This window comes from Aulonocara stuartgranti (assembly GCF_965226115.1).
Source record: "Aulonocara stuartgranti genome assembly, chromosome: 13".
NCBI classification, from domain to species: domain Eukaryota; kingdom Metazoa; phylum Chordata; class Actinopteri; order Cichliformes; family Cichlidae; genus Aulonocara; species Aulonocara stuartgranti.
Genome location: NC_138949.1, coordinates 17517914 through 17534947, shown reverse-complemented (window position 1 = coordinate 17534947; position 17034 = coordinate 17517914). Strand labels below are relative to the sequence as shown.

General features: G+C 38.5%; 3 protein-coding genes across 15 annotated transcripts in view; 1 reads left to right on the top strand and 2 right to left on the bottom strand.

Annotated features, from left to right (window-relative positions):
* Window positions 1-1310: 1310 nt before the first annotated feature.
* On the bottom strand, window positions 1311-7191 carry cutc (cutC copper transporter homolog (E. coli)). 4 transcript variants are annotated; one of them, XM_082557698.1, is made up of 10 exons: window positions 7092-7191; window positions 6822-6900; window positions 6508-6567; window positions 5966-5995; window positions 5124-5333; window positions 3289-3324; window positions 2941-3074; window positions 2791-2818; window positions 2590-2695; window positions 1311-2442 (listed from the first exon to the last, which is right to left on the bottom strand). In XM_082557698.1, exons 2-10 carry the CDS (start codon window positions 6889-6891, stop codon window positions 2331-2333), a joined length of 786 nt encoding a protein of 261 aa, XP_082413824.1. In that variant the 5' UTR covers window positions 6892-6900; window positions 7092-7191; the 3' UTR covers window positions 1311-2330. The 4 variants fall into 4 exon arrangements, with proteins under 4 accessions (XP_082413824.1, XP_082413823.1, XP_082413825.1 ...); XM_082557697.1 differs by having other exon boundaries at window positions 7005-7170; XM_082557699.1 differs by lacking the exon at window positions 5966-5995 and having other exon boundaries at window positions 7005-7162.
* Window positions 7192-7423: 232 nt separating this feature from the next.
* Window positions 7424-13003, top strand: cox15 (cytochrome c oxidase assembly homolog 15 (yeast)). The gene is made up of 9 exons (XM_082557561.1): window positions 7424-7629; window positions 8805-8989; window positions 9100-9222; window positions 9361-9547; window positions 10085-10252; window positions 10361-10442; window positions 11306-11460; window positions 11606-11719; window positions 11803-13003. The coding sequence occupies exons 1-9, from the start codon at window positions 7555-7557 to the stop codon at window positions 11932-11934; spliced, it is 1221 nt and encodes a 406-aa protein (XP_082413687.1). The 5' UTR covers window positions 7424-7554; the 3' UTR covers window positions 11935-13003.
* A 22-nt stretch (window positions 13004-13025) lies between these two features.
* The window catches only part of LOC309720546 (A-type potassium channel modulatory protein KCNIP2-like), a 119799-nt gene continuing 115790 nt past the window's right edge, over window positions 13026-17034 (bottom strand). For 6 of the 10 annotated variants that reach the window (XM_082557565.1, XM_082557564.1, XM_082557568.1 and 3 more), the window contains exons 3-9: window positions 16887-17007; window positions 16690-16759; window positions 16262-16332; window positions 15944-16051; window positions 15630-15734; window positions 15425-15487; window positions 13051-15170 (exon numbers count right to left, since the gene is read on the bottom strand). In XM_082557565.1, coding sequence (XP_082413691.1) covers window positions 15123-15170; window positions 15425-15487; window positions 15630-15734; window positions 15944-16051; window positions 16262-16332; window positions 16690-16759; window positions 16887-17007 — 586 coding nt within the window. In that variant the 3' untranslated portion in view covers window positions 13051-15122. Of the gene's footprint in view, window positions 15171-15424; window positions 15488-15629; window positions 15735-15943; window positions 16052-16261; window positions 16333-16689; window positions 16760-16886; window positions 17012-17034 lie in introns of all 10 variants that reach the window. The other 4 variants (XM_082557571.1, XM_082557569.1, XM_082557567.1 and 1 more) reach the window with 2 other exon arrangements.

Sequence of the window (17034 nt, the reverse complement as noted above, 5' to 3'; positions counted from 1 at the left end):
GAGCAACGTAAGATTGAGTATAGATTAATTTTCATTGTCTGCGCTCTGCAGAAATTTAACTAAAGGTTGAGAGCGTCTCTGGAGGAGCAATCAAGCTTTTACAGCTTAACAAAAAAAAGCTTTTGTGCTGCTGTCAGTTGTGTTGATGGACTATTTTTGTAGGAGAATTTTTTCTAGGCACCAGAGACTCAATCACCCATAAAATGAAAAAATCATCGCTGCTAATAAGAGTGAGTCTGTCTACACAGGAGGATAAAAATGAAACTACTTAAGATTAAGAATAATCAATAGGTTTTGACAAACCAATAGAAGTTATGTGTTATGCAAACCTCAGACACTTCTCAAAACAGCAAGAGAAAACACAAAATCACCTTTGAACTTCACCTCTGTACATACTCCTAACCATGCTCGCAACTAATGGCAGACCAATAAACAACTTGGTAAACAAGATTATCAGTGAATTTTTCAATAGAGACTTCCTAAATTGTAGTTGCAGTTAAATGAAGAATCAGCATGACACAGGGAAAGCACGTTAAGCAGGGAGGTTATTAAAGCGCGTGACAACACACAAGTGTGTGTGAGTCTTTTACTGATTGCAATGGTCCTAAAACTGGTTAATTATTAAAATGTCTGGTAACATCACATGACTCATTGGGTGTAAAGCATCAAGGACAGCTATGTTACACGTGAAAACAACTCATGCATGTCGTTATCCAGTGTTTATCCAATTACATTGACAAGGACTTGATTTTAAGATATCTGTACAAAGGGTAGGACACTCACAGCAGGAAAAAAAGATGCAGCTTTTTCAGAGAAATGGTAAAGCTGACTGTAGCAGATTTTAAATATGATAAAAGTAAAACTCAGAGATGTAGATGAATATTTGAATAAAAAAACCTCTTCTCTGACTTTAAAAACTTTTCTGGTTCCACTTATATATGTACATATATACACACACATATGATTGTTTTATCTGTCATCAAAACTCAGATTAGCTTTCCTTTCTACTGACACGTAGACTAAACTATTATCAAAAATGTACTTTAATAAGAATAATCACTCTGTACTGCCCTTATAATAGAGGATAGAGCGTTTTGTTCACTTGTAAAAAACTTTGTCTCTGACCAGATGCCACCAGCTGATAAGCAAAGATAAGCCAAACAACAACAGAAATGTCTGTGCAGTGTGTCAAAAGTCAAATAAAAACAATTAAAGAAACTAGCCTTTAATATTTCAACCAAGTCAAATCATTTTAGGGAAAGTTTTGTGCATAATGCATAATATTTTTTTAAAAGACAGAAGATGTAATCTAATATGAAAACTGTTTTTATTAAAAGAAGAAGAAGAAGATGAAAATGAACAGAGAAAAAACAAAAACAGGAAGTCACAACTGTGCATTATGTATCACTTTAAATAGGGAGTTATGTAAAACTGATATTTTGTTTTGCCATTTTAAAAAGCAGTTATCTTTCATTAGGAAAAAAATACACATTTTCAGTGTAGAAATCAACTGTAGTTGAACATACATGGGGGGCATTACTGTAGCAATGTCATTTGTTAGTGTGCAGAGAGGTGTGAATCTGTTTGACCTGGATTACTCTGTTTTATGAATGCCTATAAAAAATAAAAAATAAAAAAAAAATCTATTAAGATGTGAGACCAGAGGTTCATGACTGTGTAAAATAACAGTTTGTGCATACATAGATCATCAAAACAAATTAAAACTACAATGAAAAGTTTTTACCTGTGTAAAAGACTCAGTATGTGAATTATACACTAATAATAAAAAAAGAAGAGTACAAATGGCCTTATTATTATTGAAAACTTTACAAACTACACATTTTTTCAGCTTCTTATACTCCTCACAGCTGAGGGGCTTTTTAAACATCTCATATTTACAGAATCTTTTACACACACACACACCCAAAAAGTGAACTTTTACAGATTTGTGTACACATCTCCTGTATGTTTAAATTATTAACATATTTTAGCAAACCTGTTTTCCAAATCCTATAAATCAGACTGCACATTCAGACACATGAGTAGTTCTCTATGCACATTATTGGATGATATCACTAGAGAAGTGCTCCCATATATAGACATCATATTATTCACAGATACTCTGTGAGATGCATTAATGTCTTTGCTCTTTAACTGGACAAGGACTGATTCATTGGTGATTTTATATCTTAAAAGAAAAAAAACAAAAAGCAGAGCTTTCTGGCGATTATGACATTTATTTATGGAATTTAATCAGTACACATCAGTATTATTACTCATGATTACTTTTGAGGTATTTTTTTTTCCAGTCTATCATGACTGTTATACAGTCACAAGGTATTTTTGGCTATTGCGTTTAGAGTTCGGACTTTGCTCACATCTGCCACCTTCAGGCCGTACTCAGGTGCTGAGAAAGAAGCTCCCATTGAGACGCAGGTGTTCCTGCACAACGTCAAGAGAAGAGAAGAAGAAGAGAATTATATAGAAAAAATAATAATTAGATCGACATGAGGTTGCAAGAAGTCTCCTAATGCATGCAACCAAAGGGACAGATCCCACCTCTCGCCTGAGACTGGAAAATAAACACACCTGAACTTCATTGCAGATTCCCGGCTGGAGCGGGCTGAGCAGTGAAACTCTTGAGCCCCTGACCCCTCTAATATTCTCTGTAGGTTCCTTTCTGTGATGCCTCCTCCTGTTATCAAAACAAAAACCGTGACAGTGAATAAATAAATAAGGTTGTAAAAATTCACACATAAATAACAAAGGAGCAATGGCGGAGGCACTAACCAGGCATTATGATAATTCTGCCCTTTGCCTGTTGAGTAGAAATGATGTGAAAATTAAAGGTTTTATGAAAGATCAAGAACAATAACCTAACAGCTATTAGAGTTTCATATGTCTGCATGTAAAGAAAGACAATCATATGGGTACACGTACTTGATCAACAAGCCGTTTAATGAGAGGCAGTCCCTCCAAAGCGGAGCTGTCACAGCCACTAGTCAACACACGCTCGAACCCTAACGATATCAGCGCCTCCAGAGCTACTGCTGGGTCATGAACCATGTCAAAAGCTGCAGTAGGATCATGATTAGTGTCATAATAAAAGCCCAGGCTTAATAATATATCATTAAGACGTTCTATACCTTTTCGGAGCTATACCTGATAATAGCATTATGTAAGGCTTTTATTCCATTAAGAATTTGTGATGCTTTTTAAGTGTAACTGTAGCTGAAAAGAATTTTAAAAGCTTAAAGCTGAAAAGCACTTTGAAGAAGAAACTTTTACCTCGGTGGAAGGTGACAGGCAAGGGACGGGCAGCAGCTAGTGTGCAAAAAAGTAAGAAAACAAAAGAAAGAAATGGAAAAGTACAAAATGTCAAACAAAAGTGCAAAACTGTGAAATACGACTTGTATAATATAAGCAATATAAGCATTTTTTTTCCTACCTTTATGAAAGCCATCACTCATAGCCAGCTGTACTGCTATACTCTATATCAAAGATTGTTGGCTTCACTTTTTTATACTGCATATTGCAAGTAACAATGCAAAGATAGTGATAAAAACTTGAGAGAATATATAGTGTCTGATTTTTGGAGGTTAGCCCTACCATGTTCTGAGGTCTCAGTAGGACCTTTGGAAATATGATGAACTCATGGTGCTGGTTGATTTCGCTTAACATGGGTCACAACTATCTTGTGGAGATGTAGTGCATTTCCTTCTCTGGAGAGCTGACATATGACGGGCTACATGAAACCTTGTGTGAGATTAAAACTGGATTACCAAGCCTGCTGTAACACGTCTTTACCTGTGCATCTTCATAACAAGTGGTGTCCCATAATAAATTAGCTATATTTGCATAGTAAAAATACAAATATTGGATACTCAAGCCTACTAGTTCAAACTCTCTGCACTCCTGACAACCTGTAAAATGTTCCTCTTTCACAAAAACAAAATTACTGAAACAAACTGGTGTCTGTTTCAATGTTATCCCTTAACTAACGGCAAAAATACAGAGCAAAGTGTCCATCAGCTGATTGGATGATTTGAACTTTTCTGGTATGCTTTTCCATACATGTGAATGGGTTATTCAGACCAAAACAATGTAATTTAATAAATGTTTTGGAGGTAAGCGAAACAGTGTGCAGGAGTTACATTCAATTGTTTTGCACACTATCATGTCTGCACCTCCTAATACAGTTTCCGGAAGATCTTTTGTTGATCCCTTAATAAATAATTAACCCAAGTTAAGGTCAAATGCTCATGTTTAGACTGCAAGTGCTTTAGGCCTTGTAAATTATTTGTTTTCTTTTTAAGTGAAAACATGTGAAGAATGAAGGGTCCAGAAATATTGGCTCTTGTGTGTTTTGCCAGCTTTTTCAGAACTTTACAATTCAACAGCAAGTTCATGTTTATTTTTCTTTTTTGTGGCTAAATAAAAGGTGCCACACTGAAGGAAATGGAAGGAAATCTGATGTGACTTGATTAATATAGAAATAGTCCCGATCAAAAGTTTGAGACCACTTGAAAAATGGCAACAATGGCCTGTTTCAGTTTAACCGTTGTTTTCAATAAATTGCAATCTCAAATAAATGTTTTGTCTCACACCCATTTCTTCTTGTTGCATGTTGAAGCTCTACTTGGAAGCTTGTTAAGACCCAACCATGCAAAATATTACTTTTTGCCATTTTTCAGCATTTGATTGGGACTGTATTATGGATCTGTCTTATCATTGAAAAGTGACTAAAAATCTTGGACATAGCAATGAAATTTCTGTGGCTTCTACACTATTGTGATCATATTTTGCCTTTCTGACTTGCATTTCATTTTTTAGGAAAGTATATTTACAATATTGCAGTATTGGAAACAATCTGGGGATACTATTTAGAATAAATCACAAGTCTCTACAATATAAACCAGAAATATTTAATTTTAAAAGAAGGCATATGTTTTTGTGTACTCTTTCTAAAGGTTGATGGTGTTTCCTCAATCTATCGAACTCATAGATATAATTCTTATAACTATTGGTTTATTTTTAGTGTTACTGTATATATTCTGTCTGGCCTTTTCATTGTTATTTAGAGTGATGTAACAAATCAGGTCAAATATATAAAGAGACCATACCCAATAACTCCATGCAGAGCTCTGCATCCACCCGTCCATCTTCTGTCAAGGCACCCAGAACGAGCCCATCGGCTCCTTGGCTCTTCATAAGCTCTATGTCCTTTCTCATCACGTCCACTTCAAGGTCGGAGTACAGGAAGTCACCCCCACGAGGGCGTATCATTACATAGATGGGGATTTTGACATACTGCTTCACTACATGTAGCACACCTGGAGTAAAGTACAGGTGGAATTATGTGTCATGCAACAAATGCCCAGGCTTCCTATATAAAATAGGATAATGCTTAGTACAGACTATGGACTACTGAAGACATAGTTAATTGGGTTCAAGTTATAAAGGCATTATATGTATTTATATGAAACTCTGCGAATCAGAGGGTGGAATAAAATTGTTCAACAGTGGTTGCTGTATTGGACTAAACACAGAGAGTAGGTATGTATATTACACAGTCATAATAAACTGGTATGGCACAACGTAGGGGAAGCAGCGGAAAAGAGAACATCAAAAGTAATAAAAACCAATAATAGACATGAATAGACATAACAGCCAAAATAAAACTCTCCACAGCACAAGCAACATCCATCATGTCTCTGACTTTATCCCACCAAACTGAACCAGTATGACCTTCAGAGACATGATGACAGCAAACCTGCAGAGAGGGCGGTAAGAACGACAAGGATCTACACACTTTAATGCTTTTCTTTCATGAACTGGGCTGCAGTCACATAGAAAGAAATTGCTTAGGAAGGTTTCTAACCGACTGAAGTGTGTCTAGGTGGCATAACAAGAGCCAATCGAGTTCTCTAAATACTAAGAAAATGTTTTTATTCTTTTATTTTACCTCTCTTAGCAGAGGCTGCATCAGAGCAGGCTTTATGAAAGAAAAGGACATAATGACATCCCATAATTCAAAGAGATACACTACCTGACTATTATTAAAAACAAACATAGCCATAATCGACAGCTAACACATTAACTGTGTTTTTTTTTTTTATTCTATTTTATGTCATAGTCTGCTGATGTTTAGATTTGTTAAAGGGTATATAAACCCACAGGTGACCTCTAAACATCATACTCCTACTTTTGAAGTAGAGCTGTGTGTAAGAACAGTCAAATTCTATGTGCATCCTGTTCTTTTTTCCTAAGTCCTTATTAGATCTCTTTTTCCATGGAGTCATAGTAATGTGATTGAGAAAGGGTAGAAAGTCTTTTTGACCCAAGCCTTGTCTGTTAAATAGTATTTAAGGATTTTCCAGAAGATGGCAGTAATGCAACTTGGCAAGTTCCAGTTGACTAAAACCTGAAAGATCTGCTGGCGCCTGATGCGACAGCTTTTCTTTTCTTTTCTTTTGTTTTTTGCTAGGGGTATCTGCAGATGCTCACCTAGACTCGGAGTGAGCCCACCCTCCAGAAGACTAGAGCACAGCTCAAGTCGACCCGCACCTGCCAGGACAGACAAGTTCTGATTACACCTATATAGACTTTTACAGCCTGTAATCCTTGAGGAATTAAATAACACTGCGTGCCAATTTAATACTCATGGTAGAGATATGTCTGAGCTAACACTTCAATATTATGCAACCGTTAACTCTGTTTTTAAGTAGAACTGCCTGTGCATGACCAATCTAGCAAGCACGCCACAGTGAGTTTAATAATAGTACGGCATGACAGTGTTCACTACTGTTCACTTTACTGACCTCCTCGTTCAGCATTGACAGCAGACTCCACTGAGTCCACGCACACCTCCATTAAAAAGCACTCTGCCATACTGACAGTCTAATAAGAGACAGGAATACAGTTAGTGAGCAAACAAGATTACGTGAAAACTCCTCAGTTAACACGTTCATTCATCTTTAGGTTTTAACTACTACTACAGCTACCTGTTAAATCCACGTCTTATCGACTCATGGAACCGTATCAGTCATTTAAAAACGATATGAAGTCAGGTCATGTTTTGTGAGACTTACTTCAGCTCATACAGCTAGTCCGTAGATCACCGTTTTCCGGGTCGTTGAATTCAAAACACGCGATTAGACGGGTGATAATATATAAACGTTTTATGATGCATTACTGGGCGAAATGCGACGTATGCCCGCCCATGCAGGATACGCCTGAAGACAAAACAAGCCCCCCTCCCCCCCAAACGTTCTAGTCTGTGTAATATAATTTCGAAAGCCTGGTATATTATTTATATGTATATATATTTTGTTGTATATATATATATTTATTTATGTTGAGTATGTTTCGTTCCTGACAAAGAAAAAGACATAAATTTTATTTAGTGAGTAAATTTCTTGTGACGTCAGAAGGTCAAAGTTGAAACTGGCCGTTAGGAAACCAGCCGGGTGACAGCACAGTAACAAACGTGCTGAAGCTTTTGCAACACTGTTGGATAGCTTCAGCACTAGCGACGAGTCTTGGAGCACAGAGATGTTAATTTCGTCGTTGCGGACAACAATTTTTTGTGGGTGCAGAAGTGCTGGAAAGGGCTTTCAGTACAGCACCGTGAGTATGACTTGTGTTAGCCGCTAATTTTAGCCAATAGCTTAAGTAAGCGTCATTGGGAAGGTCACACGCTGCCAGTAATATACACAATATGTCACATTACACATCTGTCAGCTGCTCTTTGTTCAGCTTTGTTTTTAATATGTGTTTGAATTAGTTAGGACAGGTAACATTAGGTGTTTAGGTGTACTCAAGAGTAGTCACGTCCAACAGCTAACTTACATCACCCATGTCTAGGCAATGCAAACTCTTAGATTAGCATTTGAGCTGAAAAAATAAATTCAGAATGGAAGAACTAATATCATAGACCCTTTAAGAAGGTTTTTGATTTATCAGTAACTAAATTTTCAGAAAAGATAGTGATATCAAATTCAGCAATACCGTAAGCCTTTGTTTATAAGCTTGAAGTAAAGTAGGTTAATTAGCTCTTACATATCTAAAACTATAGAATCACCTTACATGTGTTGTGCTTTCGTAATTTGTTAACATGCTGCTTATATGCGAGTATATGTGTGTGGTGCACTATATTGGAGGACAGCTAGACACTGGTGAGGTGTGGGGTAGCAGTGACAGATGGGTTCAAGGTGGGGGTGTCACTGCATCCAAAGCCACAGTGAAGAAGAAAGTGCAGGCAGTCGTGGGTGTGGGTGGAGACCAATGCCAGGGGTGATTTGTGACAGATAAGATAAACCTTTATTAGTCCCACATGTGGGAAATTTGTTGGGTCACGGCAGAAAGTGGACAGTGCAAAGTTACAAGCAGCAAAAATTAAGAAAATCAGTGGAATAGGATAAAAGGAATAACATGCAATATAAAATAGAATAAAATACTATGTTTCGTCAGATAAATTACACTTAGTGGTACTGCACGTGTGTGTGTGTGTGTGTGTGTGTGTGTGTCTGCATATGTGTGGTCATCCACAGAGTCTTTGTTGTGGAGTCTGACAGCAGATAACAGGAACAGCTCAGGTTGAGCAGACAAAATTAAAGAATAAAGGTTGAGATGGGTTGGACATGTGCAGAGAAGGGATAGTCGATGTACTGGATGAAGGGTGCTGAGTGTAAATGACATTTAAAATGACTTTTTTTTATTTTTATAATAAGGTAAAGTTGAAGCTTTAATGCTTGTGTTGTCCATCATCATTTCAAGCCACTTCTCCCTTTTATTTACATTAGCGTTCACCGCTTCGAAAATGGCTCTTGAAGAGAGGTCACAGCACCGTCACAGTGGAGGGAGGAACGTCCACTTCAGCAGCAGCAGCTTCTGTCCCCAATGCAGCCTCAAATCGCATAGTGGGTCGATGGTTACTTGGCTGCAGTGGACTGGTGGTTGGGGCTATTGTCTTGGGTGGTGTCACAAGGTACGCATGTTTTAAAATTAGTATGTCTGTATGTACTACTTACTCACTGAAGTACTGTTAACAGGCATTTACTACATTGCTGTATTTTTATGTATTTTTTTTTTTATTAGACTGACAGAATCTGGGCTTTCCATGGTTGATTGGCATCTGGTGAGAGAGATGAAACCACCACAGTCAGAAGGAGAGTGGGAAGCTGAGTTTTCAAAGTACCAGCAGTTTCCAGAATTCAAAATGTAAGGTCTCATTTTTCAGAATCACAGTACATAAAGGCCTGATAAATTTAATTAAATGTGTCTCTGTGTTATGTATTGGTCTGGCCTCTAATGCGGCAATTAGTTAATTTGGTATTATTATGTGTTTTGTTTGTTTAGATTGAACCATAACATGACTTTGCCAGAGTTTAAGTTTATCTTCTACATGGAATGGGGACATCGTATGTGGGGCAGGCTGGTTGGCTTGGCATACATCCTCCCTACTATTTACTTCTGGAAAAAAGGATACTTCACTCGCTCCATGAAGGGAAAAGTGCTGGGTCTTTGTGGATTTGTCTTCTTCCAGGTAAGACACAGCTGTGGAAATGAGAAGATCACTGGAAATAATCATTACCTCATGCCTGATTTAGACTTCTGCAGTGAATCTTTGTTGAGCCTACATCATAACCTGCAGAAGTAGCCATTAGTAAACTTATTTGTCCCTCAATGCTTTCTACCTCTTTGTGCATTCTCTCACTTATATTCTGGTAGTTGCAGCTTCTTTTCACACTGACATTGCTGACATTTCTGAGTCCTTATATTTTATGCTATAATTATCATTCCGTATATTGAGACGTTAGTCTGTCACTGACAAGTTTAAAAACTCCGGCGTAAAAGTAGCCGGAATTGTACAGAAGGAATCAGCTGTACTGAACAGGCTGCGTTGTTAGTTTCAGATGTGTTTTGGATTTACGTCATAGCTAATTCTCAGTCACTTATAGCATTGTTTTTTTTTTCTTTTTTCTTTAAATAGGTTGATTGTACTAATATTTAATTATTGTCACCATCGGGTTTATTATAAATGTAAAGTAAGGAATGTGTATACATGTGTTTGTTTTGTCAGGGCCTTCTGGGGTGGTACATGGTGAAAAGCGGGTTGGAGGAGAAGCCCGAGTCTCATGACATCCCTCGTGTCAGCCAGTATCGTCTGAGCGCCCATCTTGGTTCTGCCTTATTGCTCTACTGTGCCAGTATGTGGACAGGGCTTACTCTGCTGCTGCCAGTTCACAGGGTACAGAGGGACTCTTGCCTACAGAAAAAACACAAATGATAAATTTTGGAGAAATGTAAAGTGAAACAGTCTTTTTTTTTAACTTGAATAATGGCACCTTTTTCACAGATAGCAGAAACCAAAAAACTCATGCAGCTCAGGAGGTTTGCCAAGGGTACTGGTGGACTCGTCTTCCTCACTGCTCTTTCAGGTAATACTGGATCTTAAGAGAATTCAGTGTCACAAATGGGGTCGCAGAATCTGTCTACCGAAGTGCTGCTTTCAGTCTCAAGCCACTTTGGGGAAACAAAGTGAACTACCTGTAACTACAGCAAAATTGCACAGAAATTTCTCAAAAAGCAGGATGTTAATAGTGAAGACGACCATCATAGAAGCATAGGTGTTCTTTAAAGTGGCACTTGTTCTGACAGAACATAGGAAGCTCTTGGTAAATGGCAATGATGCTAGAGGAGCAGTTAGAATTTGACATGTGCAAATGGTTTTCAGTCCCGGAAGAGTAGGAGTCCACAATGCATCTTCAAAGTGTTCTGCTTATTTGCGTCTGCAAAAAGCACAATGTGTTACATAAAATCCTTCAACTGTAAATTCACAACAAGACTGACTAATGAATACTAGAGTGACAGTCACTCAGAGTCATTCATGGCAACTCACAGCTGACTCCATTAGAGTAACCCTAAGTGTATATAGTGTCACATTTCCTCTCTTAACAGGCGCATACTACGCCAGTCACCTCACAGTCTGTATGAAGCTTCGCACTTTGACTCTGAAACTTATGGTTTGAGGAAAGACATTTGGCCTGCTACCCCATGTAATGTTTTTGGGCTACAATTTGAGTACTGTATCTTGGCTTTTGGTAAATGTTGAAACAAAAAGCTTATTCATCTGGTTTGATTTTAATCGAAAGGTCTTTTGTAAAGTTGGCTCTTAGAGGGCAAATGGGTTGAGCGGCTGTGTAGAAAAGTAAAGTTAATGTAATTAAAGGCAATACAAATGTGGTTTAATCTCTATTCATGGAGATGTATTTGAATCATTTATGCATGTACCTTTACACAGGTGCCTTTGTCGCTGGTTTGGATGCTGGGCTTGTTTATAACTCCTTCCCTAAGATGGCAGATAGATGGATTCCTGATGATCTGCTGGCCTTCTCTCCGACCCTCAAGAATTTCTTCGAAAATCCCACCACTGTGCAATTTGATCATAGAATTTTGGTATGCTATTATAGCTAAAAAATGTTGGCATTTCATTGTTTTTATTCTAATTAAACATAATATTTCCAAGTTTTATAACTCTTTTAGATTGATGTGTAATGAAATGTTAATATGTACCCCTCAAGATGTCTTTTTCTTTTCTCAGGGGATTACTTCTCTGACTGCAATTACAGGCCTGTATCTGTTCTCAAGGAGAATGATGCTTCCCAAGAGGGCTAAGATTGCCATCAGCCTCCTGGCAGCAATGGCCTATACACAGGTAGGCTAGAAGACACTGTAATTGCTATACAAATAGGTCCATTACCCTTCAGTATAAACAAATTGTGCTTTTGTGCTTTTCAGGTTGCACTAGGTATCGCCACGCTGTTACTTTATGTCCCCACTCCGCTGGCTGCAACTCACCAGTCTGGCTCAGTGGCTCTTCTCTCGCTGGCTATTTGGGTTCTGGCAGAGCTTCGCAGAATGCCCAAGTAAATTTCTGCTGTTTTACAGAGAAAACCTATCCCTGGTCGCTGCAGGTCAAAGTTTTAAGAGGCAGTAGTGAACTCGAAAAACATGAAACTGTGTTCTTTATTTAATGATGGACTTTTCTGTATATGCTGAAGCATCTGGTCAGTGGGGTATGTCAGCCCCCACTTAAAAAGCTCAAACAATTTCACCCCTGCACATTGCAATCTTTTTTTCCCCCAATCACGAGTAATAGAAATCACAATACAAGTTAAACTTTATTTAAATAAAGATAATATTCCTAAAGTGGGAAAAAAAGAAATCACATTCATTAAATTCAGTTTTACTTGAGATTTTTTTTCCACCGGTCATCCATGTCCCACTTGCTGTGCTCATGATACTTTACACAGGAGAGTCCTTAAAAAAAATATGCATCAAGGCCGTCATCAGAAATACACTCAAATGATTGCGAAAGCTTTTGCTGTCAGAGAAACCCAACTTGTGAAGTGTTTTGCTGTGCCAGGAATTTCATTAGAACATACGAAACAAAACAAAATTTTCAGCTTTAATAACCTGGCAGTTGAAGGCTGTGTACATGGTTTGGAGTCAGCTGGTTCTTCAGAAATGTAGACTGAATTACTGTATTTGTTGATGCTCACACTTTTAAAAAATGTTCTGGATGACATTTTGGTTATGAAATTGTCACATGGTCGGGTGAATCTGCATAGATACTACTGCCTGTTAGTGGAAGGAGACCTGGCTCCTGGGATGGTTTATGTAATTATGTATATTTAAGCTGTAAATGTTTCCTGTTGACATTATGATGAATCATAATTTGAATATTATTATGGACATTGCCTATTTCCCTTTTTTTGGACTCACAGATGTGGAAAAAGGGGGAATTTATGATGACTCTCCCAAAGCACTGAAAGTGTACCAGAATGAATAAAAGCAGGTCCTCACTTAAGCTGATATACACTGTTTTTTCCTGCTGTGACAGGTCAAAATGTCAAATGTTATTGCTACAGGTACTTTGTACTTTATCTCACTGAAAGGACGTATTTTAATAAAGACAATTTATGTATAGTCTGATAAATTCACACGCCAGTCCATTTTGCATAGTAACTGTGTTTTTTGTTTTTTTATTATCTCTGTACAAAATATACACATTTTGAATATGCTATGCAACCAGTTTAGGCTAGCTAGACAGTCAGTACCACGGGTTAGTAGGTTTTCATTGTTCTAGACACAATACATGCGGGTATAGACAGGTTTTCCTTGTGTTTGGGGAAAATAACGTAACTGTGGGCAGGAACAATCAGAGCCAAACCATTCTTCCAGAACGTATAAATGTAAAAACTGCAGAACATAAAAAAATAAGAAATTGCAGGGCCGGAAGTGCATATTTTAACCAGGGCCGTTATAGTGTGCTCTGAGAGGAAGGAGACGTTGGGTGAGTGGAGAACATTATTGCTATTTCATGTTTGTTTCAGCTTTTAAGACACTTGGCCGATTTAATTACGGCCCGAGTGCCTCACATCATCTCACATTTGTGTTGCTTAGTTCTAGTGTGAAAAGAAGCAAATAAGTGGTTGCAAATTGCTCTAAAATAATTAATCTGAGCCTAATGGATGGGTTCACAACCTAAAATTGCACTTGACAGCGTGCAGATAAACTACATGTAGTCTACCTCTTATCTCTGATTGCCCCTTATCCAGCTTGATACCCAGTAACTCCCTCTGTCTTCACCCACAGGTGGGCTAAATGTCTTGCCTTAAGTGGCTTTATGTACCTTTTTAATTGATATCTTTTCTTTGGTGTTACAGAGAGGGAGAATAAGAAATGGAGTGAACAATGGGGGCACAGAAAAAAGAAAACTGCTATCAAACTTTGTCTTCCCCTGCTACACACAATCACTTTATGCCTCCTTGAAATGGAAATAGATTTAATGCAAAAAGGGTGTGGGGACTTTTGTGTTTTTTCAAGTGGTAGAACCTGTGACAACCACATGACATTTCAGATTACAATAAGTTCACAAATACAATCTGCAATCTAATAATCTTCTCTTTGAATGTATATTCATAGACTAGTACGATTGTGGTATGTCATTCCCATGTCGAGAGAAGCTGCTAGGGTCAAAACGGCTCATTAAATTATAGTGCAATCCCCACATTGTACAGCCTAATATCACACCACTGGGAATGCTAGAAAATGTACAACAGTCAATAGACAACTACTGTTAGGATTGTAATAGTTTGGAAGGCCGGGAATTACTCTACCGAAATCTTGTGAATGAAGGTGGGTGTTGTGTCACAAGAGACTTACATTTGTAAGACAGATGACATCTCCTGTTACACATGCACGCACACATACGCAAAGGGTGAGGCACCTGTGAATGACTAGGACAGCAGACAGACGAGCAGACTTTGGAGTATCTCTGTAAATACATAAGTAGATATTAGTGACATCATCATGCGATATTTAAATCAGTCCCTTGTGGAAAAAACGAGTTTGAAGCTCCCTCCGTAAGACGGAATCGCTCGGATCACCAGTTTGTTGGTTGCTCCCTCAGGAAGTGTCTTTTTCTCTCTTGTCCACCAGGTGGCTGTAGATTCATTTCTATTTGTATGGCCAGCAAATGAGCCATGAGTCTTAACGGCTCCAGGAAGGTGTTACCCACATCCGCAGAGGCAAGATCAGGTTCACAATGCCATCTCTCAGCCATTACGGAGGAAAGGGGAAAAGTGATCTGAGATCAGGGTTTTGGGAGAGCATCCTTCTTCTGAGTTCAACCATTAAAAGGCTGTGATAGTCCCTCCGTCAGCAAGAGCAATAAAAGTTCAAATAAAACAGGCAGGGGCTGGTTGGGTGTTAGGTGTGCAGGTGGCTGTGAGCCCACTGCTTGCTTGCTTTCTCTGTGTCTCTGGGATAAAACATAAGGTTCTGCATGATGAGGATGGGCGCTGGGTACTCTCCTTTGTTGCTTGGAGGAAGCCACTGGGGGGTCCAGTTAGAGGGAGGGGGCCCTCTCTGTGTCCTCAGGACTCAGCTCTCAACAGAGACACGAGCACAAGCTTGCAAGTCGGGAGACAGCCACACACACGCAACACACATGGAATCAGACTCTTTCTCTCTCTCTTCAATCCCGTATTCCTCTTACACACCCACACACACGTACCCCTCTCTGGTGCCAGTGTCCTCACTGGTCCAGATGTTTAGATGACATTGTCAAACAGCTGCATGGACTGCATGATGTTCTCATCCTACAAAGAGGTAAGAGATGTGCACGGGTTTATGTGCAATTTGTGGCTTTATGGAGAGTTATGTGCAGAAAATAGTTCTTGGTCAGGTGCAGTGATTTCCTAGAAAGAGCAAGACTAGATGTCTCCCCTGACTTTCTTTATGCTACAATTAGCTCTCTCTCCAGTTGTAGTTACATGATTAGCGTGGTGGGATTCTAAAGGAGTGCATTTCTAAAAATGTTTTCAATACTCCTTCAGGATTTGGAATGCTCTACCTTTTTGCAAGACTCAATGAATTCATCTATGGTGACCACCCCATCTTTATTCCGGTCCATTTTCTGAAATGAAAATACAACAACCAGACATTTATTTGGCTAACAGCATCATTGTTTTCCCCAAAACAATATTGGTGCCATCAATATTTTTCTGCTTTTAAACAATCATTAAACGAGGGGGAAAGAAAACATGGTTTTGTTTGACCTGGAAGAAGCTCTCCACATGTTCTCTTGGGGCATCGTCCTGCATGGTGGGGTACGTGTATTTCCCCATCATGTCATAGATGGACTTCATGATGTCCAGCATCTCCTGTAAAGTGTATCGAGAAACAGAGAAAACAGTATTGAGAATTTCCAATAAAAATTTTTTTTTTTTATTGTGTGATGGAAAATGTCATTGATAAATATTCTGCCAGAAATCTCTACATACTTGCAAAATATTGATAATGAGTAATCATCAGCAAGTAATTCAAAGGGACCAAGAAATCAACAAATCCAACACAATCACATGTGTGTTACCTCTTTGGTGATGCAGCCATCCTTGTTCAAGTCATAGAGGTTGAATGCCCAGTTTAACCGGTCATTAATGGTCCCTCTCAGGATGATAGACAGGCCAAATACAAAGTCCTGCAACAAAAGCGGGAACGATTTCCTGCATTGTGTTATCTTTACTTAAATGTTGACACAGTAAATAAAGTCAAACCTTTATCACAGCCTAATCTGGGTGTACAAATACATATTTGTGTGCAAACACAAGTGATGACAAATTTCAGAAGAGCACACATCTTCCTTTATTCCTCAAAAGAAGCTGATATGTAAGAATAGAATAGAGCTTACCTCGAAACTAACCGAGCCGTTTTTGTTCGTGTCGAAGGCTTCAAACAGGAAATGTGCATACATACTTGAATCTGCAAAGGTAGAGACTTACTGTAACCCGTGTGCCCTCAAAACATGTCTTTGAACAGCTGCGATTAGCAGCAGTCTAAATATAGAGTAGATATAAAAATAATTTCAAATACAACTGGAGGTGAGTGGTTAACATTTCATCAACCTAAATATTGTGAAATGAAAAATCACTTTGCCTCTCTGCAGTGCATATACCTCAGTCAAGCCGAGTAGACTTAGAGTAAGATAATTATATTTGCTTCACTGTCATGACAAAAAGCTAAATTAACATTAACAACTGTTGTTTTAATTTCATTTTGAAATAAATGAAACTACTGGCACTGTTGGACTTCTTCGTGCTTATTGCTGGGAGAACTCACCTCCCTGAGGGAAGAACTGGGAGTAAATGTTCTTAAAGTTCTCCTCATTTACCACACCACTTGGGCACTCCTGGGAAAAAAAAATAAAGAAAATACATTTAAAAAAATGTAAACTCATTAATTCCCATCTTGCACAGGATATGCACACATTCAACTAGAACCCCTGTTTTCTCACTGTCTTCTGTAACCAGACCTACATTTTTGAAGCCCCTGTAGAGGACTTGGAGCTCCTTTTTGGTAAACTTAGTTTGCTCTTGCAGCTTGTCCATGCTTTCAGGGCGATGGCACACAGTGGATAACTCAAAGTCATCTTCCACGCTGTCTGTGAGGGACAGATAAGTTTTA